This window comes from Pleurodeles waltl, chromosome 8 (assembly GCF_031143425.1).
Source record: "Pleurodeles waltl isolate 20211129_DDA chromosome 8, aPleWal1.hap1.20221129, whole genome shotgun sequence".
Taxonomy (NCBI): domain Eukaryota; kingdom Metazoa; phylum Chordata; class Amphibia; order Caudata; family Salamandridae; genus Pleurodeles; species Pleurodeles waltl.
In genome coordinates, this window is record NC_090447.1 from 1,143,227,123 (window position 1) to 1,143,250,288 (window position 23,166).

The window sequence follows — 23,166 nt, forward strand, 5'->3', positions numbered from 1 at the left end:
TTTTTTACTAAGGAAGCACTTGTTTGCAACAGTCCTAACAAGGCTCATTATAAAAGCGTGATCTGTAGGCTCCACTGGAAATAGAAAGTGGAAGCAAAACATCTTGCAGAATGTGTGTATACTGTATACCATTTCAAGCCCAGTTCTACTGTCTCCCTGTCTTATAGTGAATGGGTGTCAAGGGTTTTAATGTGAGTTGCAGTAAGGAAGGAATTAACAAATGTCAGGAAAACATTGACTTTGTAGTCAACGATGTGAAATAAGTAACAGAAGAGCTTTCTTGGCTTTGTGCCCTATCGCTTACAGACAGCTTCACCTGTCGGTTGAGGTCCGCATCGCACACTATACTACGCAGAGTTTGCATTGGGTCAGCCCTTGCTCATAATTGTATGGCTTTCTTGCCTATCTCATTCCCTTCCTCTTCATTTAATGACTTTCCTTCCTATGCTTTTGTTCGTCCCAGCGCTGAAGCTTTTCTTCTTTACCCTTCCTTTTAAATGATTAAGCTGTATCCTTCCACTGCTGACATCTTGGTTTTCTTTTTGTCCTATTTTCGTTGTTCATTTAGTAGTCCAGCTGAGTGCATGTTGTTCTGCTTTTTTTAGGCACTGTGTGAATTTACAGCACAGTCATGCTTTTTCCCTTGCTCCGACTAACTCCTCCAGCCTATCTGTCTTCTCAGCCCTCTTTCAGAATGTTTGATGATGTGCACTGCTGAAGCTTGGTGTTGGGATCTCTATTTTTGCACTTTTTTATATTAACTTTTCAGTTTTAGTATGAACACGACAACATTACATAAGTAACTTTGCGACTGACAGATCAGGTCAAATTCAGTATCCCCATATTCCAGCATTACAGTGCCTAACGTGTACGGATAGCTTAATGCAGCTATTTCCTGACTCCTCTTGACTTGCATGCTGTTACCTAGACCGAGCGGAACAGGTACCACCTTGCAGAAACTTATAGCTACCATCCCTTACACTAACACTACCCCAAACGTCATTCAAGGTCCTCACGTACGTCTCTTCACGGACCCCATGTTTAATAATTTTGGGGGATAACCTCAAGCTTTTTATACCAGTTCCTCTACCTGCAAGCACCAGTCGCCTTTGGACTTCCTCCTTAACTTTGTCAGCATGGAGGTGCCTCCCCAGAATCTAATTATATCCTTTGTAGCCACCATCAGTGATTCTTTATAAAAATGGAGTGCATATCTGGCTGTGGTCTGCGCCCCCCAGATACCCAAAACCACTAGTTGAAGGGTACATTTATTAATTCTCCAACAGTCATTACTATCCTTCGCCTCACTCCAGCCCCAAATCCCTGTCTCCATGGACAACACCAGACCTTATGTAATATTTTCAATTGGACCAAGCAAAACTCAGCCTTTATGGCCACCTCTCAGATATTTACAAGCTTCTCCCCGGTCTACGTGTTCTAACCTCCCCAGGTCTTCCCATTTATCTCTCAACTTAGGGGAGATTTTACTGTCAATAAGTAGGGTAGCATGCATCTGCAAAGCTGCATGTTTTTCAAACGGGCTCCCAGAATTCTATATTCCAGTGATGTCTCTTCCGCCACGTCATATAGCAGCTCTTTGTGGTGAAGAAGGTCATTTTATAGAACTCATCCCAACAATGACAGGGACAACTGTTGCCAGTGTCCCACATTCCTTTTATAGTCTTCCAGCATGGTTGTTACTATGAAATAGCACTTGATCAAAGGTTACATAAATTCCCAAATAGGTAAAGGCCACCTCCTCTAATCAAACACATCCTCCAATCAAACCCATCCGGCAACTGGTTGCCATTCTGTCGATACGAATGCCACTGTCTTTCGCCATTTTATATGGACACAGGTATGTGAGCCAAATACACCCATGATTTCTAGGATCATCAGGATCGACTGCTCCAGGTCTGCTAGACGCAACATTATATCGTCTGCATAGAGAGAAATGACATCTTACCTGGGTTCCACTTTAGACCACTGACCACGAATCAGTGCACTTCCTATCCAAAGGACAATGTAAAGAGCAGAGGGAACAGAGGGCAACCCTTCCTTGTCCTCTTGCTTAGTTAACCTTGACTCTGGCCATCAAATTGTTGTGTAAAAGCTTTACACATGCTAGAAAGAAGGACCCAAAACCCAGATTTTCAAGGATTGTCATCAAGTAGGGTCACTCAAGTGAATCAAATGCCTTCTTTGCATCCAATGCCAGCAATACAGCTAGTTCCTTTATAACCTATCTAGACATCAGACAGCGGTTCCATGCTCCCTTTCTACCATAAAACACTCCTCTTTTCCCTTCTGCTGACTTTCTCTTCCTTTCCCACCCCTCTCCTGACATCCTTCTTTCTCTCTTTCTGTACCCTTCTCCTGCTCATCATTTGCACCATGTTAGCTTTGTCAATACTTGATCCTTTTAGAATACACAGGCACAGGGCTGTGCCAAGGCCCTGCCTTAATGGGTCTGGAACAGTGGTGCTGTAACCAACCCCCTGTGATGACCGGAGATGCAGGCCAGGTGATCAGTTACATCAGCACCCCCAACCAATGCGTGCATGCCAGAAGGTTGGAGTGAAGCATATGAATGTCATTAGCAGGAGAGGCTCACTGTGCTAAATAGGGGCAGGGCTGCGCGGGTGGGGGTGTGAATTAATAAAAAAAAAAAACTTACCTGTATCATCGTTGCTGCCGCCACCGTGCTGCTCCTCTCTTGCAGACAGGTTGCAGGCATGTACTCCCAGCCTGCCCTGCTGCCAATCCTGACGCTGCTCAGAGCAGCGTTAGGATTAGCTGAGAGCGCCCTGCAAGGGCGCTTCCAGGCAGACTGGGAACCTGTGCCTGCACTCTCCAGCTCGGCAACACAGTGCCGGGTTGGAAAGAGCCTACTGCACATGTGTGTTTGGCCGACCACTCGATGCTCGTCAGCCTGTGGCACTGTCCCTTTTTCCAAAAAATGATAATAAACAAAGTTTATTATCATTTTTTTGTAAAGAGTTTGCAGCTGCTGCTGCTGGCGGGGGCGACGCTCCTACCCCCTAGCGGAGGAGCCACACCTGGTCATTAGTGGCGTGGCCAGAGGCTGGGACTTTGTGCATGTGACAGAAAGAAATACATGAACACCATCTAGTGGTTGCCACTTTTCTGACTTGTATTAGTTCTCTTTTTATTATACTAATTGTGCATAACACTCTGTTATTCACTATTGGTGAAGTAAAAATTAGCACAGTGTGAGCTGAAATGGGACCCTCACTGGCAGCAGATGTAATAAAAAAAAAAAATTAAATGTATGTTGTTTGCTTGTGGGTGAGAGACTGTGAGTGAAGGCTTGTGTATGTGTAATTATGCATGTCTGCTTATATATATATAAGCGTGAGTGTGAATAAAAAGGAAGTGAGAGTCGGTGACAGGTGGTGAGTGAGAGTTAGTGAGGTTGAGTACCAGTAAATGACTGAGTAAGACAGATTGAGTGAGAGTCCGTCAGTTAGAATAAGAGTGACTGCAAGAGAGAGCATGAATAAGTAAGAATGATTGTGGGGGAGTCTGAATGAGAATGAGTGAGTCAAAGTGAGTGGATTCAATGAGTAAGAGTGAGTGTAAGTATGAATGAGGGACAGTAAGAGTGAATGAGTGAGTCAGTGAGTGAGAATGAGTAAGAGAGGAAGTAAGTGTTAGAATGAGTGCTAGCGAGTGTGTTAGAAAGTAAGAGTGAGTCAGTAAGAATTATTGTGAGTGCATGTCATTGAGGGAGAATGAGTAAGGATGAGTGTGAAAAAGTGAATGACAATGAGTGCAAGTGAGTAAGAATGAGTGAAAGTGTATCGGAGTTAGAATGAGTATGAGTGAATGTAAGTGTGCACGAGTGAGAATGTGTTATTTTTGCAAGTCTGCTGTTGCCCATGGGATACTGCGGGGAATTTCCATCTAATAGAGGTAGCACAGTAAAATACTGGCACTAGCATAATAGGGCTAACTATTAGCATAATAATAGTCATCCATGGTAAAGTACTGATACTGGCATACTAGAGGTAATTCTTGGCATTAGGGGCACCCATAGCAAATTGCTGGTGTCAGCACATTGAAAGTTATTCCTGGCACAAACGAGAACTGTGGTGTATGTGAGGGGGCAACCATGACAAAATGCTGGCCCTAACATACTAAAATAATTTTTGACGTAAGGATCACCCATGGTATATGCAGTGGCGGATGGTAATTTTAAGAGGAAAGGATTGGGAAAGGGGGATGTTACACGCACACATACACCTCAGTCACACCCATTTATTCTCACACGCAGTCACACAACCATTCACAACACTCATTAACAAATACACATACATTCATACACGCACGCATCAAGCATTTAAAAAATAATAATAGTAAAACTTACCTCTGGTAAGCCTCGGAGGTCCCAGGAAGGTTGGGACTGCTCCCTTTCCTTATTGGCTGGCCTAAGGTCCCAACTCGTCACAGAGTGGGATGGGGTCACTGAGAGTGCTGACCCCACCCCACTCTGTGATGAGGTGTCACTGATTTCCACTCTGCCCTGGGCGCTTCCAGGCTTAAAACTGAACTGACAGGTCCAAAGCAATCCGTGATGTTTCCGCTTGTCATGGTGGGGAGGACCTCTAGGCACCTTTTCTAGGCTGTAGAGGTCATGCCCACAGGGGTGTGGCTTCATCAGCCCAGCAAAGTTCAGCTAAGGCAGCCAGGAGTCTGCGCATTTAGGGCATGTCCAACTCCTGGCTGCCTGACCTGAACCAGAAGAGTATTCGTCAGGCTGACGTTTGTTCAGCCTGACAGATACTCCTTTCAGGAAAAAGGTAGAGAGGCGTGGCCCCTCAGCCCGTACGGATGGGACATCATTAATGGCAAAATTCTTGCACTAGCATATTTTATGTATTTTTGGCATACGGTGGCACCCATAGTAAATTTCGGGGGAAAAGTAATTTCAACTCTTGGAGTTGGTCAGGTTTCATTGGCTTGTCATATTTAATAAATGTCTTTTCAGAGGCTATGACGTTTTAGCAGATTTATGAGAAAATTGTGTTTTAAAATGCACAATTTGATTCCATTTATTAAACCTTTTCTCGAGGAGAGAACCTCCCTTAATCTTCTGGAGAAGGGGTCTGACTAACTCACTTCGCTCCTTAACTATCAGTACTATGCCCCAGCATTTTCAAAGATCCCTAATATGTGGGTGGTATCAGCAATAAATATTTGCCTGTGCTGTGTTGTTTTATTAATCATGCAGTTGTAAAACATCTGCAATGTCAATTATTTTGATACCCTCAGGGTTAAGGTCATCTGATATGACTTTCTGGGAGAAAACAAGTTCAAAGGCCATACTGCGTCACTTCCTGTGATATCATTAAGGTCACTTCTGCTACCCCTGGAATTTTGGTGACTCAAGGTCCATGAGGAGATGGAATGAAGATAGCGGGCTCCGGGCTGGGTTTCCTGGCCTTCCACAACATGCTGGCCAGTGGAAGATAAACTCCCTGCTGGGGACTGAGTTTGCTACCTTGAGACAGTGTCCGTCTCAGACAAAGTTTGTGGGAGACCGTACTGATAAGTTGGCCTTCCAGAGAAAGCGACTGGATTAAACAGAAGCAAATGGCGGGGGATGGATGGGCCCCTGTGCTTCTCCCTGCTCTGCTTGCAATGGGTCCTGAAGGCTGCCCCACCCACACCTGAGGTGATAGCAATGGGTGAGGGAAGTGGCATTCAGTTGGGGTTCCTGCCTGGTTCTAATCAGGCAAACCCTAGCTAACGGATGCAGGATGTCTCATTGCACTGAAGTTTTTGAGGGTCTTGGACATCGGGACAGTCTTTAACTGATGTGTGTAAACAGTATAGTGGAGCATTCTCACTGCCGCAGGCTTGCAGAAGCACATCCTGCACAGTGGTGCTGGGAGGAAGGTGCCAGTCCAGAAAGGCAGGGCTTTGTTGGTTTTCAACTTGTATTTGTATGTTAATAAATGAACATTGCAAAAAAAGAAAAGCAGGCATTACAGCACTTCATGGGACGATTCATCCCTGCAGACCTTAAAACTGAGCTGCTGCTCTTTCGGCGTGGACCCTGTCTGCGGCAGTTGAGGGTACTGAGTGCGCATGTGTAAGCGAATGAGGCAAACACCAGGGAGATGCATCCCCTACCTAGAACACTGCACCAAAAGGTGGAAGTTGGCTGTCATTCCACACCACTTGCATTAACAACCGGAGACTTAAGCGTTCTCTGGACACATGGGGGTGACTTCATGCATGTCGAGTAATGGCCCCTCATAGACAAATAGCTCACCAGACGAATCACTTGTTCACTGTCCGTTTGCTCGAACCATGAGAGGAGTAAGGAATAAAACAGAAACCACCATCAAGGATATTCTTCGGCAGGGTGCCACCTGCAAGAATGGAAGCAAGAGGGGTTGGAATCAGTTGAAGCACCAGTGATGATGTAGAGGTTAGAGGGCTCAGGCCATCACCAAAGACTTCTGTTGCAAGTATTTCAGAATGTTAAGCGCAAAATCAAATCAGTCAAGAAAAAGTTGCAACAGGGCCTGAAAGAAATCGAAAAGGATGTTAAAAAGCTGGTGGATCGAATTAGCACCCTTGAAGGAAACCTAGATGAACTGGTAGATGACTGCAAGTGCCTACAGGCAAGCATGCTGCAGCTGCAGGTAGACACCTATCATCTTGCCTGAGAACCACTGCAGGCAAAATAATATTGCATGTGTGCGTGACATCAGTCAAAACTATCTAAGCCAATATGTGTCAGACTTGTTGGCAACAATCCTAGAACAGTTGGAAGATAAATCAGTCAGGTTGGACCGAGTCCACAGAACAACCCTCGAGGTGTCAAATGGAACCCCTCCTCTTCACATATGAATTATTGAGGGTGCACTTCATTTCAGACAAGGAGACTGTAATGTTTAAAACACAGCAATGGGGGGGGGGCCTACCTCTTATAATGACGCACAGCTACAGCTTGGCTAAGCCCTATCTCCAATAACAATCGCAAAGACTTTAAACCCATCACTGACCTCCTGCAATCCAAAGATGTTAAATATTATTGGAGACACCAACACCTTTAAACTGCTCTGCCTATAGGAAGGAATACAGCACATACTCCACTCCTGATAGATGCTTATGCAACACTGGGTGTGCACCTTGAGTAGGATAAAGAACCCTCTCTTCAGGGAGACATGCTATACCAGCCATGCAAGAAAGGGCACAGTTTTCCATTGACACAATGGTAATCATCCAGATAGAGCTGAAATTCCAACGAGCAAGGCAGCGATGATCCAACGCTTTCTCAGAGTTGCTGAGGATATAAACTCCAGCACTCAAGATAGATGAAACTAAGAAAGCATGCAAGTGGGTGTTTCTTCTCTATGCAAACCTCTCCAAATTCTAGCATTAGATAAAACCATAGCCTCTAGTAAATCCTTATTCAACCTGGGAAACTCTAAATCGGGAGGTTAATCCACAACCAGTGTTACTTCGTGACCATGCAGTGACATTATTTTGAATATCCATTTTTACCGCTTTTTTCTCCCTCGCAGGCCTTTTAATGCGCCAGTTAATGTCATACATGCCAGACTCTTCTCTTGAGTGTATCCAGAAATGCGAGCTTAAATATCTGCCTTTAAAAGTTGCTGCTGTGGGTTTCTATTATTATTATTTCTCCAAGAAGGATTTGTGAATGCCATTTTTTGATAGCATTGCTGAAAAGAATACAATCATTGGAAGCTGTGCAAGAAGTGGTATACAAGAAAAATCTGCTGCCACCTCCCACACATGATGGTGTTCTCTATAACAACACAGATGCAATCTGTTGTGTGGATCATGCTACAGCACAATTTAAAACTAGTGGTCAACTACCTGCTGATCATAAGACTGCCCTCTGGACTGCCAGCCATTTCACCCAAGACCCTCTTTATCATGAGCACTAGATATCCTGGGGAACCAGGATACAAACATGAACAAACAATGCAAGTGGAAGACACAACCTAATGCAACCAGCAAATCAACACTGTTGAAGCATTCTACCCCTCCTTCCATTTGCAGGCGTGCACATCTATGAGTGTTATAGTCCGAGGCATATTGCACACCAAGATGGCACTTCAGAATTCACTGTGAACATCACTGTGAGCTTTCCTTCACACATCGTAAGTCTTGCAGATACCTGGTGCTGCGGATCATAATCTAATGGGAACACACACAAAATACACCTCGAGCTACTCAACACAGACCCTGGGATGAATGAACTACAAATGCCCCAGCTAGTGTGAGCCAGCAAGAACCACACAGTCAATCGGATACTGTAAGGTAGTGCACAATATTTGCAGTGCTGTCCATAACATAATAGAGTACTAGAAAGCTATGCATTAATGTATTAGGACACACTGGTGGCAAGGAATGCTGCTGGAAGCAATCTGTGAAATGCAGGCACCTCAAGAAGATGAAAATCTCATTTCATTAGTGATTTTAGTAGTTTGCAGCTAGCACCATGTCACCACAAGAAAGGACGTCTGCCATAGAGGAAACTTCCAGTGACATCAGATCCACAAGCTGCAACCACAGCAGGACTGTACATATGAAAGGCAGGAGAGTCAGATAGATGGCAAATGGCAAGAAGTGTGACTTCACCAGAGACAAGAGTTTCAGACACCATTGAGTTTGAAACGTTGTTAGGACTGCTACTTCTGCATTTTATGTCAAAACCGGAGGCTCTATTATGCATCCTTTTCTTTCTTTATTTTCAATAGCAGCAGTCAATAACTACAGCTCCCAAAAGGACTAGCAACAGGCTAGCCAATGGGAGTAAACAGAATCAAACGTTAGACCAATAAGGGAACCCCTCCAAACCATAGAGACTACCCTTGACTGCAAGCAGCTCTCTTTTCTTGCTGCTCGCAGTCAAGATAAGCACTCTTTCATGGTTTTTCCCTTTATTATTGTGGAAATTATATTGTTTAACTGTGTACGTTAGCTCTCACTACTTTGATACTGCATTTATATTCGCCACGCTGTTTTCGCTTTTATTTCATTGTTGACCCCCTTCTTCCCCTCCCTTTTACCGGGTTCTCGTGCTGCGCGTGTTTCAACCGCTGCGCGTTCCATTCAGCCGCCTTTCTTCGGTCCCTGTCAGCGCGCTGTTTGCCTCGCGCGTCTGACCTCAGGGACAGTTTTGTTGTACTTTGTTCTGCTTTTGAGGTCGTTCGCCTGAGTAAACGGCTTCTTCAAGCTCTTTTTCCATAGTTCTGGGACTCCGACTTCGTTCCGCTCGTCGTGCTGCTCTTTCTGAATAGCAGCGAAGTACTAGGGGCGCGGGCTATCTCTTGTCCGGCTTCCTGGTGCTACCCCACCCTCGGCAGTGGTTTTTCTTCCCCGGAGAGCCTGTGGTGAATACATTTAACCCCTGCCTGCCCAGGTTTGCATGTAAACTTCAGTTTATTCACTTTTTGCTGTGTTTCCTTCGTCTTGGGCAAATTCTTACCAATGGATCATGACAGTTCGCCTACTATGCCTGATATTAATGAGGATGAGGAAGTTTTTAAACAGGATTTAAACATGTTTATTCAAACATCAGTGAAACATGCTTTACAAGCATCTATGGACAAAATGTAAAAAAACATTGAAAATACTGTGAAGTTCATGGTGTCCAATTCTCTGGCCCATTCTGCGGGGGAAGGCAGAAAACGCAAATTAACTGCGACTAAACCTGGTAAAGGCGCGCAATTGGAAGGTGAGCCTGCCTCACAAAAGACTGAGGACTTGATTCCTCCCAGGCCTCCTACGAAGGAGGGGAATATTGCTAAAAAACTTTTGTTTTCTCCTTCAAAATGTAAATTTAGATCAAAACATATTAACGTGCCAAAAAAGATTGTTGTCTCAAAAATCTTGGACACAGATGATGAAGACATGGACGATTTGTCTCACTCTGATAATCCTGATGATTTTTTTCCTCCATCCTCTCCTCCTCCTAAACGTTCCAAACTCTCTGTTGGTGATCCCTCTCCCAGTATTGTTGATTCAGAGGGTGTCCCGATGTTCGATCCATCTCTGATCCAACACCCTAATTCCACTGAGTGGCTTCCTTTGGATCACGTGGGTGATTACATAGCTTCTCGCTTGCGTCTTCCTTTGGACAAACAAACACGATCGAAACTGAAATCAGAATGCCCTAGACCTTCTTTGGATTCCAACATAACAGCCACTCCAACTATTGACCAGTCGCTTATAACTTTTTTCACAAAATTCGGCAAGGATCCCCGCAAAGGGGTGGACAAGGCCTGGACGACGTGCCAGGACCAACTCCTAGATATAGTGGGACCCCTCTCTAGAATCTTCGACTTAGCCGAATCAGCCAGACTGGAAGATTCTCCGATCAACCCTTCGGATCTCTCTCTTTGGATTCAAAGAGCTTTCTGCTTCTTGGGAAATGCCAATTCGGCATTCATGAGAGACGAAAGGGTCTCCTACTAAAGATGGATCCTAAACTAGCTAACCTTGCCACTTTGGATCCTGGCATCCAGGCCGATGGCAAACCTTTCGGCTATTCTTTCATTAAAGATCCCAGCCATTTTGTCTCCACTTTTTCCTCTTTGGACAAAGCCCAACAGTCGCTAAAAAAGGTCTTTAACCAGCAGGTTTTTTGCACGGGCCGGTAGAGGCAGGAGCCGCCTTACCGGCCGGGCATATCGAAACCAAGGCTCAAGAGGCTCCTCCAACTCCTTCAATACCTACGGTCAGGAGTTTAAACCCCAGTTTTACCCACAAAGATCAAGGGGCTTCCGCAACGGTGGACACCGCTACACCAGGTCTACCAGTACTCAAGGTAAGCCAACTTTCTGGCCTTCCCGTGGGAGGCCTGTTATGTTTTTTCCTACCAAAGTGTAGGTCGATTTCTTCAGACCCTTGGGTTCTAAGCACCGTTCAGGGTTACTATATCGAACTCCTTTCTCCTCCTTTCCAGTCCCATCTCCCCCCCCCCCCCCCCCCCCCCCCCCCCAAGAATTTCCCTCTCAATGTCCTCTCTCATTTCTTCAGAAATTCAGTCACAAAAACGCGATTCAACCTTGTGCCCCAGATTTTTCTGGTTTCATCAGTTCCCTTTTTCTCGTCCACAAAAAGAACAAGAAACTAAGACCGGTAATCAATCTGAAATCGTTCAACCAGTTTGTGTTATACTGACATTTCAAGATGGAAACCATCATCCATCTCAGAGATATTCTTCTTCAATACGATTGGTTGGTCAGATTGGATATGCAGGATGCTTGTCTTATCATTCCTATTCATCCTACTCACATTTTTTTTTTTTTTTTTTACAGTTTCAATGGAAGTCAAAAACATATCAGTTTTCCTCCCTTCCTTTTGGCCTGTCATCAGCACCCTGGTACTTCGTGAAACTGTTGAAACCTGTTGTGGCCTATATTCGGTCACTGGGCATCAGACTCATAATTTACCTCGATGATATCCTTATCATGCATCAGAACATTTCCTCCCTTCAATCAATCAATCAGTCAAAGAATTTGTAAAGCGCGCTGCTCACCCGCTAGGGTCTCAAGGCGCTGGGAGGGGGGTGCTGCTACTGCTCGAAGAGCCAGGTCTTGAGTTGCTCATGAAGGAGAGCTGGTCCTGGGTCAGCCGTAGGTGGGTGGGGAGGGAGTTCCATGTCTTGGCCGCTAGGTAGGAGAAGGATCTTCCCCCGGTGGTGGTTCTGCAAATCCGTGGGACAGTGGCGAGGGCGAGGCTAGCAGATCGGAGCTGGCGGGTGGGTATGTAGATCGTGAGGCGGTTGTTGAGGTATTTGGGGCCCATGTCGTGGAGGGCTTTGTGTGCGTGGGTGAGGAGCCTGAACGTGATCCTCTTGCTGACGGGGAGCCAGTGCAGGTCTCTTAGGTCGGCGGAGATGTGGCTGTGGAGGGGGATGTCCAGGATGAGTCGTGCCGAGGCGTTCTGTATGCGCTGGAGTCTTTTCTGTAGTTTGGCTGTGGTTCCTGCGTAGAGGGCGTTCCCGTAGTCCAGTCGGCTGGTGACGAGGGCCTGGGTGACATTTTTTCTGGTTTCGGTGGGGATCCAGCGGAAGATTTTTCGGAGCATGCGCAGGGTGTTGAAGCAGGATGATGAGACTGCATTGACTTGCTTGGTCATCGTGAGGGAGGAGTCCAGGATGAAACCCAGGTTGCGTGCGTGGTCCGTGGGCTTGGGGGCGGTGCCCAGGGTTGGGGGCCACCAGGAGTCGCCCCAGGCGGAGGGGGATGGTCCAAAGACGAGGACTTACGTTTTGTCAGAGTTCAGCTTCAGACGGCTGAGCTTCATCCATTCCGCGACGTCTTTCATTCCTTCCTGGAGGCTGGCTCTGGCGGGGTCGTTGGTGGGGGAGAGGATCAGCTGGGTGTCGTCAGCGTAGGAGATGATGTTGAGGTTGTGTTGGCGTGCGATGGCTGCGAGGGGGCTCATGTAGATGTTGAAGAGGGTGGGGCTGAGCGAGGAGCCTTGAGGAACGCCGCAGATGATCTTGGTGGCTGCTGAGTGGAAGGGAGGAAGGCGGACTCGCTGGGATCTGTCAGCGAGGAAGGAGGTGATCCATTCCAGGGCTTTTCCTTGGATACTGGCGTGGTGGAGGCATGTAGTTAGGGTGCGGTGGCAGACAGTGTCGAAGGCGGCCGAGAGGTCGAGGAGGATGAGGGCAGCTGTTTCCCCGTTGTCGAGCATGGACCTGATGTCGTCGGTAGCTGCTATGAGGGCGGTCTCGGTGCTGTGGTTTGCTCGGAAACCTGACTGAGAAGGGTCGAGGGAGTCGTTTGTCTCGAGGAAGGCGGCTAGTTGTTTGTTGGCGATCTTCTCGATGACTTTGGCGGGGAACGGGAGGAGCGAGATGGGGTGGAAGTTCTTGAGGTCCGCGGTGGGCTTCTTCAGGAGGGCGCTGATCTCCGCATGTTTCCAGCTTTCTGCGAAGGTGGCGGATGCGAAGGAGGAGTTAATGATGTTCCGGAGTTGGGGTGCGATGATGGAGTCGGCTTTGTTGTAGATGTGGTGTGGACATGGGTCGGCTGGGGAGCCAGAGTGGATGGTGTTCATCACGTGGGTGGTGTCTTTAGTGCTGACGGGGGTCCAGGTGCGGAGGGTGGTGGTAGGGGGTGTTGGTTCGGTGGATGGGAGCGTGGTGTGGGCGCCGAAGCTGTTGTGTATGTCGGCGATCTTGCGGTGGAAGAATGAGGCCAGTGAGTCGCAGAGCTCTTGCGAGGGCGTGATGTCGTTGTTGCTGGCTCTTGGGTTGGAGAGTTCTTTAACGATGCTGAAGAGTTCCTTGCTGTTGTGGGTGTTGTTATCCAGCCGTTCCTTGAATGCCGTCTTTTTGGTGGTGCGGATCAACTGGTGGTGTTTGCGGGTGGCGTTCTTGAGGGCTGTCATGTTTTCTGCTGATTGGTTGTTGCGCCAGGCTTTCTCGAGGTTACGGCAGGATTTCTTGGAGATTTTGAGGTTGTTAGTGAACTACGAGGCTTTGTTGCTGCCTGGTCTGCTGGGGGCATTCTTCATTGGTGCAAGGGCATCGGCGCAGTTGGTGAGCCACTGTGTGAGGTTGCGGGCTGCTTCGTTGGAGTCCGTTGTGTTGCTGGGGGGGTTCTGGCTCAGGGAGGTGGTGAGCTGGTCGGTGGTGATCTTGCCCCAGCATCTTCGGGGGGCCCGATGCAGGTGGTGGTGAATCATGGTTTTCCTGAAGCTGAAGTGGACGCAGTTTTGGTCTGTCCAGTGTAGTCTGGTTGTGTGGCTGAAGGAGATGTGGTTGCTGGATGAGAAAACTGGGTCAAGTGTGTGGCCGGCATAGTGGGTGGGGGTGTCCACCAGTTGCTTGAGTCCGAGGTTGGCGAGGTTGTCCAGCAGGGTGGTGGTGTTGTTGTCATTGTTGTTTTCCAGGTGGAAGTTGAGGTCCCCTAGGAGGATGTAGTCCGAGGAGGTGAGGACAAGTGGGCTGATGAAGTCTGCAATGGCTTCGCTGAATTGTGTGTGTGGTCCCGGGGGTCTGTAGATGAGGGTGCCTCTGAGGGTGGTCTTGTGGTCAGTGTGTATCTGGAAGTGAAGGTGCTCGGCGGCGGTGAGCGTGTCGTCGGAGTTGGTCGTGATGCGGATGGTGTTTTTGTGGACGATGGCGATGCCTCCTCCGGTTTGGTTGGTGCGATCCCTCCGAGTGATCTTGTAGCCATCAGGAATGGCTATGGCGATGTCGGGGGCTGAGGGGGTGTTCATCCGGGTTTCTGTGAGGAAGGCGACGTCCGGTGCTGTCGATGAGGTTCCAGAGCTCGACGGCGTGTCTGTGGACGGAGCGGGTGTTGAGGAGGATGCACTTGAGGTGGTTGTTGTTGATGCTTGGTCCGGCGGGTGGGGAGGGAGGTGCGGAGGCAGGTGAATTTGCAGGCTTGGCAGGTGAAGGGTCCGTGGGTGCGTTTCGGGGTTGCTCGGTGGCAGGTGGGGGTCTGGCCAGTGTTGAGTGTGTGGAGGGTGGTGGCATCATAGATCTGTCTGGTGGGCTGTCCTTGACGGGGGCCAGGGGTTCTGGTGCTGGGCGCGGTCCAGGCACGGACGGGCGCAGACTGGCTTGCATTTGGCGCGCCGGTGGCGCGGCCGCTGCGCAGCCTCCATAAGAGGGGGAGAGGGAGGGAGGAGCAGCTGGGTGGCGGGAGAGGGGCGGCCAATGGGAAGCAGGGGGCGGGGCCGCGGGGAGTGTGAGTGGCGGGAAGCAGGTGATACAGAAGGCAAGAGGGGGGTAGGGAGGACAGGGCACAGTGGAGAAGGCAAAAAACACACTGAGGAGTCACAAAAAACGAATTGGCAGTGCAGGCAGGCAGAGAAGGGGCACACGGGCACAAAAGGAGCAAAAAAGAAGGGGAAAATAAATGAATCACAGACGAAATAACAGTGAGCAACCAAGGGCACACAGGAGCAACGAGGCAGTCAGGAGAAGCAGCGGCACACAGGGCGTCTGTGCGGTGGCAGAGGGAGCGACCTGCCTGAACACAGGGTCAAGGCTCCCTTCCATCTCATCTACATACAACCACTACACTCCTTACAGAGCTTGGTTTTCTTATAAATCACGAGAAATCCATGGTTGTCCCTTCCCAACAAATAGAGTTTCTAGGATTTCAAATAGATTCTGTTTTGGCCACTCTTCTCCTCCCTTCTTCCAAGGTTGCCGCAATCAAAAGAGAACTGACTCTTATGCTCCAAAAAGGCCTAATATCCCTCAGGTCTCTCATGAGGGTTGTAGGTCTTCTCTCCTCTTCAATCCAGGCCATCTTTCCAGGGCCGCTTCATTATCGCGCTTTACAACATCTCAAAATCCTCCATCTTCGACAAGGTTTGGCCTTCTCCAACCTTGTGTCTCTAGACAAAGAATCTCGAATGGATATTCAGTGGTGCATATCCCATTTAGATGCCTGGAACGGCAAATCCATCTTCCCCTCTGTGCCCGATCTTGTGTTAGAATCAGATGCAAGTCGCACGGGCTGTGGCGCCCGATGTGGTTCGATATCGACTGGCGGTATATGGTCCACAGAGGAGTCAAAATTGCACATAAATTGTTTAGAGCTTCTTGCAGGCTCCTTTGCGATCAAAAGCTTTACAAAAAGCAGAGTGCGATGCTCCATCCTTCTCCGTATGGACAACATATCCGCAGTAAGATACATCAACCATCTTGGAGGCACAGGTCCAGACCCCTCGCCCTTCTGACCGAGAGCCTTTGGGAGTTCTGTCTGTCCCACAAATTTTCCCTTCTAGCCGAGTATCTCCCAGGGTCTTTGAATTCCACTGCAGATTGGCATTCCCGCCACCTCACGGATTCCAACGACTGGAAACTGCACCAGTCAGTTTTCCAACAACTCGTAAGAAAATGGGGTCCTTTTCACATAGATCTCTTCGCGTCGAGACTCAATTCTCAACTTCCACGCTTCTTCAGCTGGCGTCCGATCCTCTGGCCATCGCTACGGACGCTTTTCTCCAGGATTGGTCCCAGGCGCTCAATTATGCCTTTCCTCCTTTCATCTTAATCAACAGAGTTCTGAACCAGTTCAGGCGTCAGAAAGCTTCTCTGGTCCTGATAGTTTCCTTTAGGCAATCCCAGGTTTGGTTTCCTCCTCTACTCGAGTTATCGGTAGACTTCCCCATTCTGCTTCCAGTGTTTCCATCTCTTCTCCTAGACCCTTTCGGTTGTCCCCACAACCTAATTCTCGACAATTCTCTAACCCTTTCAGCTTGGAAGATCTCCGGCGTCCCCAGCAGGCCTTCCCTATTTCGAAAGAAGCTTCGGAATTCATTAGTAATGTCTGGGTGCCCGGTACAAGACGAGCTTACAGATCAGCCTGGTCTCTTTGGTCAGGCTGGTGTGTAGGAAAATGTGCCAATCCCTTTTCAACGGATCTGAATTTAATTATTAACTTTTTAGCTGCCCAAGCTGGTTCAGGTAAATCTTATCGAACTATAAACCTTCACAGATCTGCTATATCTATGCACCATTCCAATTTTGATGGCAGGCCGATCGGGGAACATCCTTTAATTTGTTGACTGTTAAAGGGTGTGAAACTGTTGAAACCTCCGACTGCCAAGTATTCCCATATTTGGGATGTTTCTTTAGTCTTACATTTCTTTTTTCCTTGGCCAGAAAATTCAAGTCTTTCTCTTAAAATGCTTTCTGCCAAACTAACTATGGTGTTGTGTTTGATTTCGATCAAACGAGTATCGGATGTTAAATCTTTAGACGTTACCGTCCGATAGTTCTTACCTACGGGTGTTCTATTTCATATTTCCAAACGTACCAAAACCAATCTATATTCTGTCTTCTATCCTTTCTTTCCTGACAAACCAAAGCTGTGCGTGGGTCTCTGTTTAAAGGAATATGAAAAAAGAACCTGTAACCTGAGAACGCCCTCTGCTAACCAACTCTTGATTTCTTTTCGTAAACCGGTTTCTTCAGCCACTTTGGCCCGCTGGGTTAAATGGATAATGTCCCTTGTGGGTATATATATTTCAGTTTTTGGAGCCCATTCTTCTAGGGGAGTAATGGCGTCCAAGGCAATCTCCCTGGGGTCCAGTTTGGAGGACATTCTCAGGTCGGCAGATTGGTCTAATGACAATGTTTTTAAAAACTTTTATTGCAAACCTGTTAGAACTGCATCTTCGTTAGTTGTTGACAAGCTTTAAACTTGCATAATAAAGCCTCCGGTCTTGACATAAAATGTAGATTTTCTTAGTAGCTTATGACGGAAAGTCTTAATTTTATTAAAGACATAGAGGCGAATATTATCCCACCATGGTTTCTATTAACATGTATTTTTCTTTTTCCCTCCCAGCGACTCCAGTGTTACCTCTGGCTTCGGGATAGTGCCAGTTGCTCCATCTCCTCCATCGTCAAAGGAAATCCTCTGGATTCTTCTCACCAAACTCTTCAGGATCTCCACCCTTCAACTAGGGTTTCCTGGTTTATTGCCTGTGTTCAGGACTTCTGCTCTGCTTCCCTCGCTATAGCAATTATTGGACTAATTTACCCTTTGTTTTATGACTCTGTTTGATATGCTCGCTCAAGAAAAGAGGGCTGCTTGCAGTCAAGGGTAGTCTCTATGGTTTGGAGGGGTTCCCTTATTGGTCTTAACGTTTGATTCTGTTTACTCCCATTGGCTAGCATGTTGCTAGTCCTTTTGGGAGCTGTAGTTCTTGACTGCTGCTATTGAAAATTAAGTAAGAGTAAGAAAAGGATGCATAATATTCGCCTCTGTGTCTTTAATAAAATTAAGACTTTCTGTCATAAGTTACTAGGAAAATCTACATTTCCTTCAATTATCAATCCTTCCCCCATCTCAGTGTAAACCTGGTTGCTTTTTAAAGCACCCATACACTACTTGGTCTAGGTGCACCACACAAAAGGGTAAATAGATAGGCAAACATTGTCCATGTACATGGACAGAGCCCTGTGAGGCTGCTCTAGATTTCTAGCCAAAGCCAGAGATACCTATGATAGATCACATGCATTTGTTGTTAGGTACTGGTACAGCTAAGCACAAAATCGGACACTAAGAATACTGAGAAATGAGACAACCTGTCTAGAATTACGTAGCACAAGGACTTTGGTAATGACCACCTGAACTTCACCTCAGATATCCAACGGCATAATGCAGTGGGATCAAGTTAAAGCTTTCATAATCTGCCAGAATCACACTGAAACAGCAGAGTAAGAATTTGCTAAAGTTATAGGCATCTAATTTTGCATATCCTACCAGTAGCGTATACTTATGACCAAGTTCAATTTCAATACAGTGAATGTTCTTATCACTTGGCACACTCCACTACCTATTGGTCACTTGAGACCTGTGCCTCTAACACCCTGCTGTCTCAAACATTGTTCTCTTACTCCCCTTTCAGGCTCGCAAACTACCTGGGCCAGCACTCAGCTCCAGCAGTCTCTTCAAATGTACCAACAGCCTAAATACAATCATGGAATGGGGACCTTAAAGTAACATTCAGCAGAACAATGCTAATGTTAGGATCCTTCTTGACGAAGCCGGGAGAGTATTCAGTGCAGGTGTGGGTTAGCAGGTTGACATTATGAGTCCGGAAGTTTAAGATGAAGAAAAAGAGAGACATATTGTGAAATCAAAATAGGCAGAGTTGGCAGACATTCCTGGTATTGATCAGCTGCTGGCTCCTAAGATAAACCTCTGCACTGCTCTTTCATTTATTTATACAAATTAAGAACTGCTACCAATGAATAGGTAACTTTTAATACAAGTGGGACTGCCCAGGTCCACCATTGCCTGAGTTAAGTGCTCCATTCAGAAATCTATCACTTTCCTTAATATTTAAAGATTACGTACGGTTTATATAGATCCTGAATACATTTTAAAATTGGTGTAATGCAAGACAATGTATTTTCTTAGCTCAGAAAAACAATGTGTTTAACAATTAATTTTATTCAAATGAAGACAAAGAATAAGAAAACATAACATCACTTTAAATCCACATTGGTGTGTGTGTGTGTGTGTGTGTATGTATGTATGTGTGTGTCACTATTATTAAAAATCTTGAATTTTGTTAGAATCTCATGATTGCTTTCTGCAGTATCCAAACTAGTAGTAGCTGGAAGGAGTCTAGGCTGTTTTAAGGACCTACATATTGAGAAAGAAGTGAAGATGAAAAGTCTGAGTTGGCAAGGCAAGAGCATAAACAACTTGGAAACATGAACACATTTATAAAGACATTTTTTTTGAAACACTGGCCTTTTTTCCTGTCCCTTGTCCTGTTTATTGGCTTAACTAGTGGTGATGTAAAATAAACAGCAAGGTTTAGCAGTAGAGTGTGATAACCATGTTGTGCTGAGGAGCACTATTCTGAGTCTTATATAGAGGTTTGAATGAAGCTGTTAAAAAGCAGTGAACCATGTCAATTAAGATGTTAGAGTTAGGAAAGGTGAAATACATTCTATACCTTTGTCCTATGGAAAGATGACTTTCTCTTCTAGGCATAATTTTTTGTTTTAAATAATATACTAATTAATCGTCTGAATTGTAAGATATTGTTATTCTAATGAAAATGTTGTTTTTTCTTATGCAGTTGTAATGTTTTTGTTAATTCCGACTTTGGAAATATTTTGTGTTCAACAGGGTAAGAAAGATGTGTCTCAGGTATTTAACAACATCTTAAGAAGGCAAATTGGCACTCGATATCCTACAGTAGAATACATCACTTGCCATCAGCACATTCTCTTTATACTTCAAAAAGGGTAAGATCCTATTACCATATGAGAAATCTGAAATTGTGAATTTATTGCGATTCTCTCAGTGTCTTTTTAAATCACTGGAAAAGTCTCGAAATTCATACCCAACAGATGAATGGCTTTTAAAGTATTTGATAATGTTTTAAAATGTTTTGCTTTATTGCCAGATACACATCAATACATTTGATCAACTTTACAACAAAAACTCTCGGAGTCACTGTATTAGACCTGGTGTCCTTGGCGTGGTTCACCCTGTCATTGTGGCTCTGCCTCCTGTATTTTTTTACTATGTGCTGGATTTTGTTTTTGCTGGTTTTGGTACGCTGGGCACTTTACCAACACTGATCAGTGCTAAAGTGCAAGTGCTCCCTGTCTAAATTGTGATTATGATTGGTTATCCATGATTGGCATATCTGATTTACTAGTAAGTCCCTAGTGTAAGGCACCATGTGTGCCCAAGGCTTGTACATCAAATGCTACTAGTGGACCTGCAGCACTGATTGCGTCACCCACATGAGTAGCTCTGTAAACATGACTCAGACCTGCCATTGCAGTATCTGTGTGTGCAGTTTTAAACTGCAATGTCGACCTGGCAAGTACACACACTTGCCAGGCCCAAACCTTCCCTTTTAGTACATGTAAGGCACCCCTAAGGTGGGCCCAAGGTAGCCCCATGAACAGGATGCAGTGTATTTCAAGGGTAGGATATGTACTGGTGTGTTTTACATGTCCTGATAGTGAAATACTGCCTAATTCGGTTTTCTCTATTGCAAGGCCTATTTCTCCCATAGGTTAACATGGGGACTGCCATGAAATATCTTTTAAGTGTATTTCCCATTGGGAGCAGATAGAGATATGGAGTTTGTGGTCTCTAAACTCACAATTTAAAAATACATCTTTTAGTAAAGGTGGTTTTTAACTTGTGTGTTTGAAAACACCACTTTTAGAAAGTGGGCTTTTTCTTGCTTAACCATTCTGTGCCTCTGCCTGGCAGTGGAATACACGTCTGGGTCAGAATGACAGTTGGGCTGGTTGTGAATTCACTCTAGACAGTCACACAAAGGGAGCTGAGGTGTGTCCTTATGGGTCTTCCTGGACTAGAGTGGTAGGAGGAGCTGGCACTTGCACCTGAATAGAACTGTGCCTGTTCTTACACAGTACAGTCTCCAACCCCTTAAAGTGTGCCTCTGACCAGGACAGGAAAGGCAGGGTCTTGTGCACTACAAAGACTTTCCTTTGTAGTTTGACTACTTCAATGACAGAAGTGAGTATAAGTAGTGCAGCCAAAACCCCATACTTTTAGAACACTTCTCGATCAAGAAGAGACTCTGCCAAGGAGAAGAGTCAAAAAACTGTGAGGAGGAGTACTGCCCATTTGCTGCTGTGCTTTACTGGATTGGCCTGCAGTTGCTGCTTCTGCTTTGGAGAGGACAAAGACTGAACTTTGTTGTGTATCCTGCTTGTGAAGTTTCTCCAAGGGCTTGGATTGAGCTTACCTCCTGTTAAGAAGTCTCAGGGACATCAAAGACTTCACCTGCCAGCCCCTGGGTTCTCTTGCTGAGGACTCTGACTTACCAAGAGGTGCCCACTCCAGTTCCTGGGTCCTTGAGAGTGAAGTCTGGCATAAAACAAGAAGAACCAGGCACACCTCCTCCAGATGACTCCAGATCTGGCACCGCTGCCCGACTCCGCTGCCTGCACCAGAGACCATGGTCCCCGCAGAAGTGCGATTACAGGGACTGATACCGCAAGCCAGATGCTGCTGCAGCACCTCTGAAGTCCTGCAACACCGTGAGTCCCAAATGCTATGTCACCGATGTCGGTGACACCTGACTCCGCTGCAGCGCCTGTGGCCCCGTGGTGTGACCGTGACCATGCGAGGTTGACTCATCACGTCTTGACCTGCTGGACTCATCGCCTCCGCTGGATCGTAAGGAACAGAAGCTTCCTGTTTGATGCCACCTCATCTTAATTTCCTCCGCAAGGAGCCAACTCCTCACCTCCCCTGCGTAACAGCGACGCCACACCTCCTGCGCAGCCATACGGACCCAATGCCTCACCAGCTCCACCAACACCTCACTTCCTCAACTCCGTGCTATGTCTTTGACTCTACCTCAATTCTAAGGATTTGTACCTGGTGTCCATGTGACTCCGTGACAGGCGCTGCACTCCCTAGCGAGTGGCGCAGGATTATTAGGAACGACTCTATTACTACACAGTGATAGCACCAGTTGGAGCTATTGTGTTTAATATTTTAAAATTCATATCTTTGCTGGTGTATGTTGGATTTTTGTCGTTTTAGTCTTGTTTTACCGAGATAAATACTGGCTATTTTTCTGAACTAGTGTGGTGTCCATTTGTAATATTTTCACCGTGTTAGTGTGTGTGGATACAAATGCTTAACACATTTCCTCTGAGATAAGCCTGACTGCTCGTGCCAAGCTACCAAGGGGATGAGCAGGGCTTATCGTAGGAGCATGAGTCTCATACCTTGACTAGCCTGAGGGTCCCTACTTGGACAGGGTGTAAACTGACAGCCGACTATAGACCCCATTTCTAACATTGGTGATAAGCGGTGAAGATAGGACTTGTGCTTTTACCTGACATACTGTGATTGGTGTACACGTCTGCATATTGCAGACCATTTTGTGACCATATACTGCTTTTTGATTTTTCCTGTTTTTGACAACCCTTTGAGTTATCCATAAATCATGTCTTTGGTGACCCAGCAAGTGAACTTGCAGAGGTTGTGTTTGAGAGTAAAAAGTTGAGATCCTTCACTGCGCCTCAACTGAAACAGTTCTTCAAGGATGTTAATTGCCCTGTGAAGAATTCCTCTAGGAAAGATGAGGTCCAAAAAAGTGCTGAGGGTCTTGTGGGCACCAAGGAAAGCTGGGAAGGCTGAGAATGAGGTTGTGGATGTACAGAACTAAGAAGGTGACTGTGGAGCTCAGGATCTGCCAGTAGGGAGCCTACCCTCCAGTAGTGGAAACAGTGTGTCATTCAAAGGAGTGTCCCAGAGAGCTGGAGGATAGGCGACAGGCCAGAGAGCATGTACTGGGAGTTGAGAAGCTCAGGTTGGAAGCAGAAAACAAAAAGTTTGAAATGGAGCATCAAGAGAGGGAAAGTGTCCTTGCTCTGGAGAAAAATAAATTTATTTTATCTGACAAGTTTATTATGAGTCAGCTGGACCTCAAGGCCAAGCAGGCCGAACCCAGCACAAATGGTGACAGCATACTTCCAGTGCATGGTCTCACTCCAGAGCAGTACAAGGACAAGTTTAGGTCCTACAAGAAATCGGATTCCCAAACTTGGTTAGAATGTGTGGATTCTTTTTGCAGAGCACTGGATGGTTGGGTGAAGAGCAGCAAGGTAACAGATTATGAGGGGCTGTAGAGTTG

The 23,166-nt window shown here is 46.4% G+C and overlaps 1 protein-coding gene across 6 annotated transcripts in view; it reads left to right on the plus strand.

The window, feature by feature from the left end:
- The window catches only part of CAB39L (calcium binding protein 39 like), an 803,103-nt gene that overhangs the window by 436,419 nt on the left and 343,518 nt on the right, over positions 1–23,166 (plus strand). For all 6 annotated transcript variants that reach the window (XM_069205367.1, XM_069205368.1, XM_069205370.1 and 3 more), the window contains one exon: positions 19,653–19,771. In XM_069205367.1, coding sequence (XP_069061468.1) covers positions 19,653–19,771 — 119 coding nt within the window. The remainder of the gene's footprint in view (positions 1–19,652; positions 19,772–23,166) is intronic.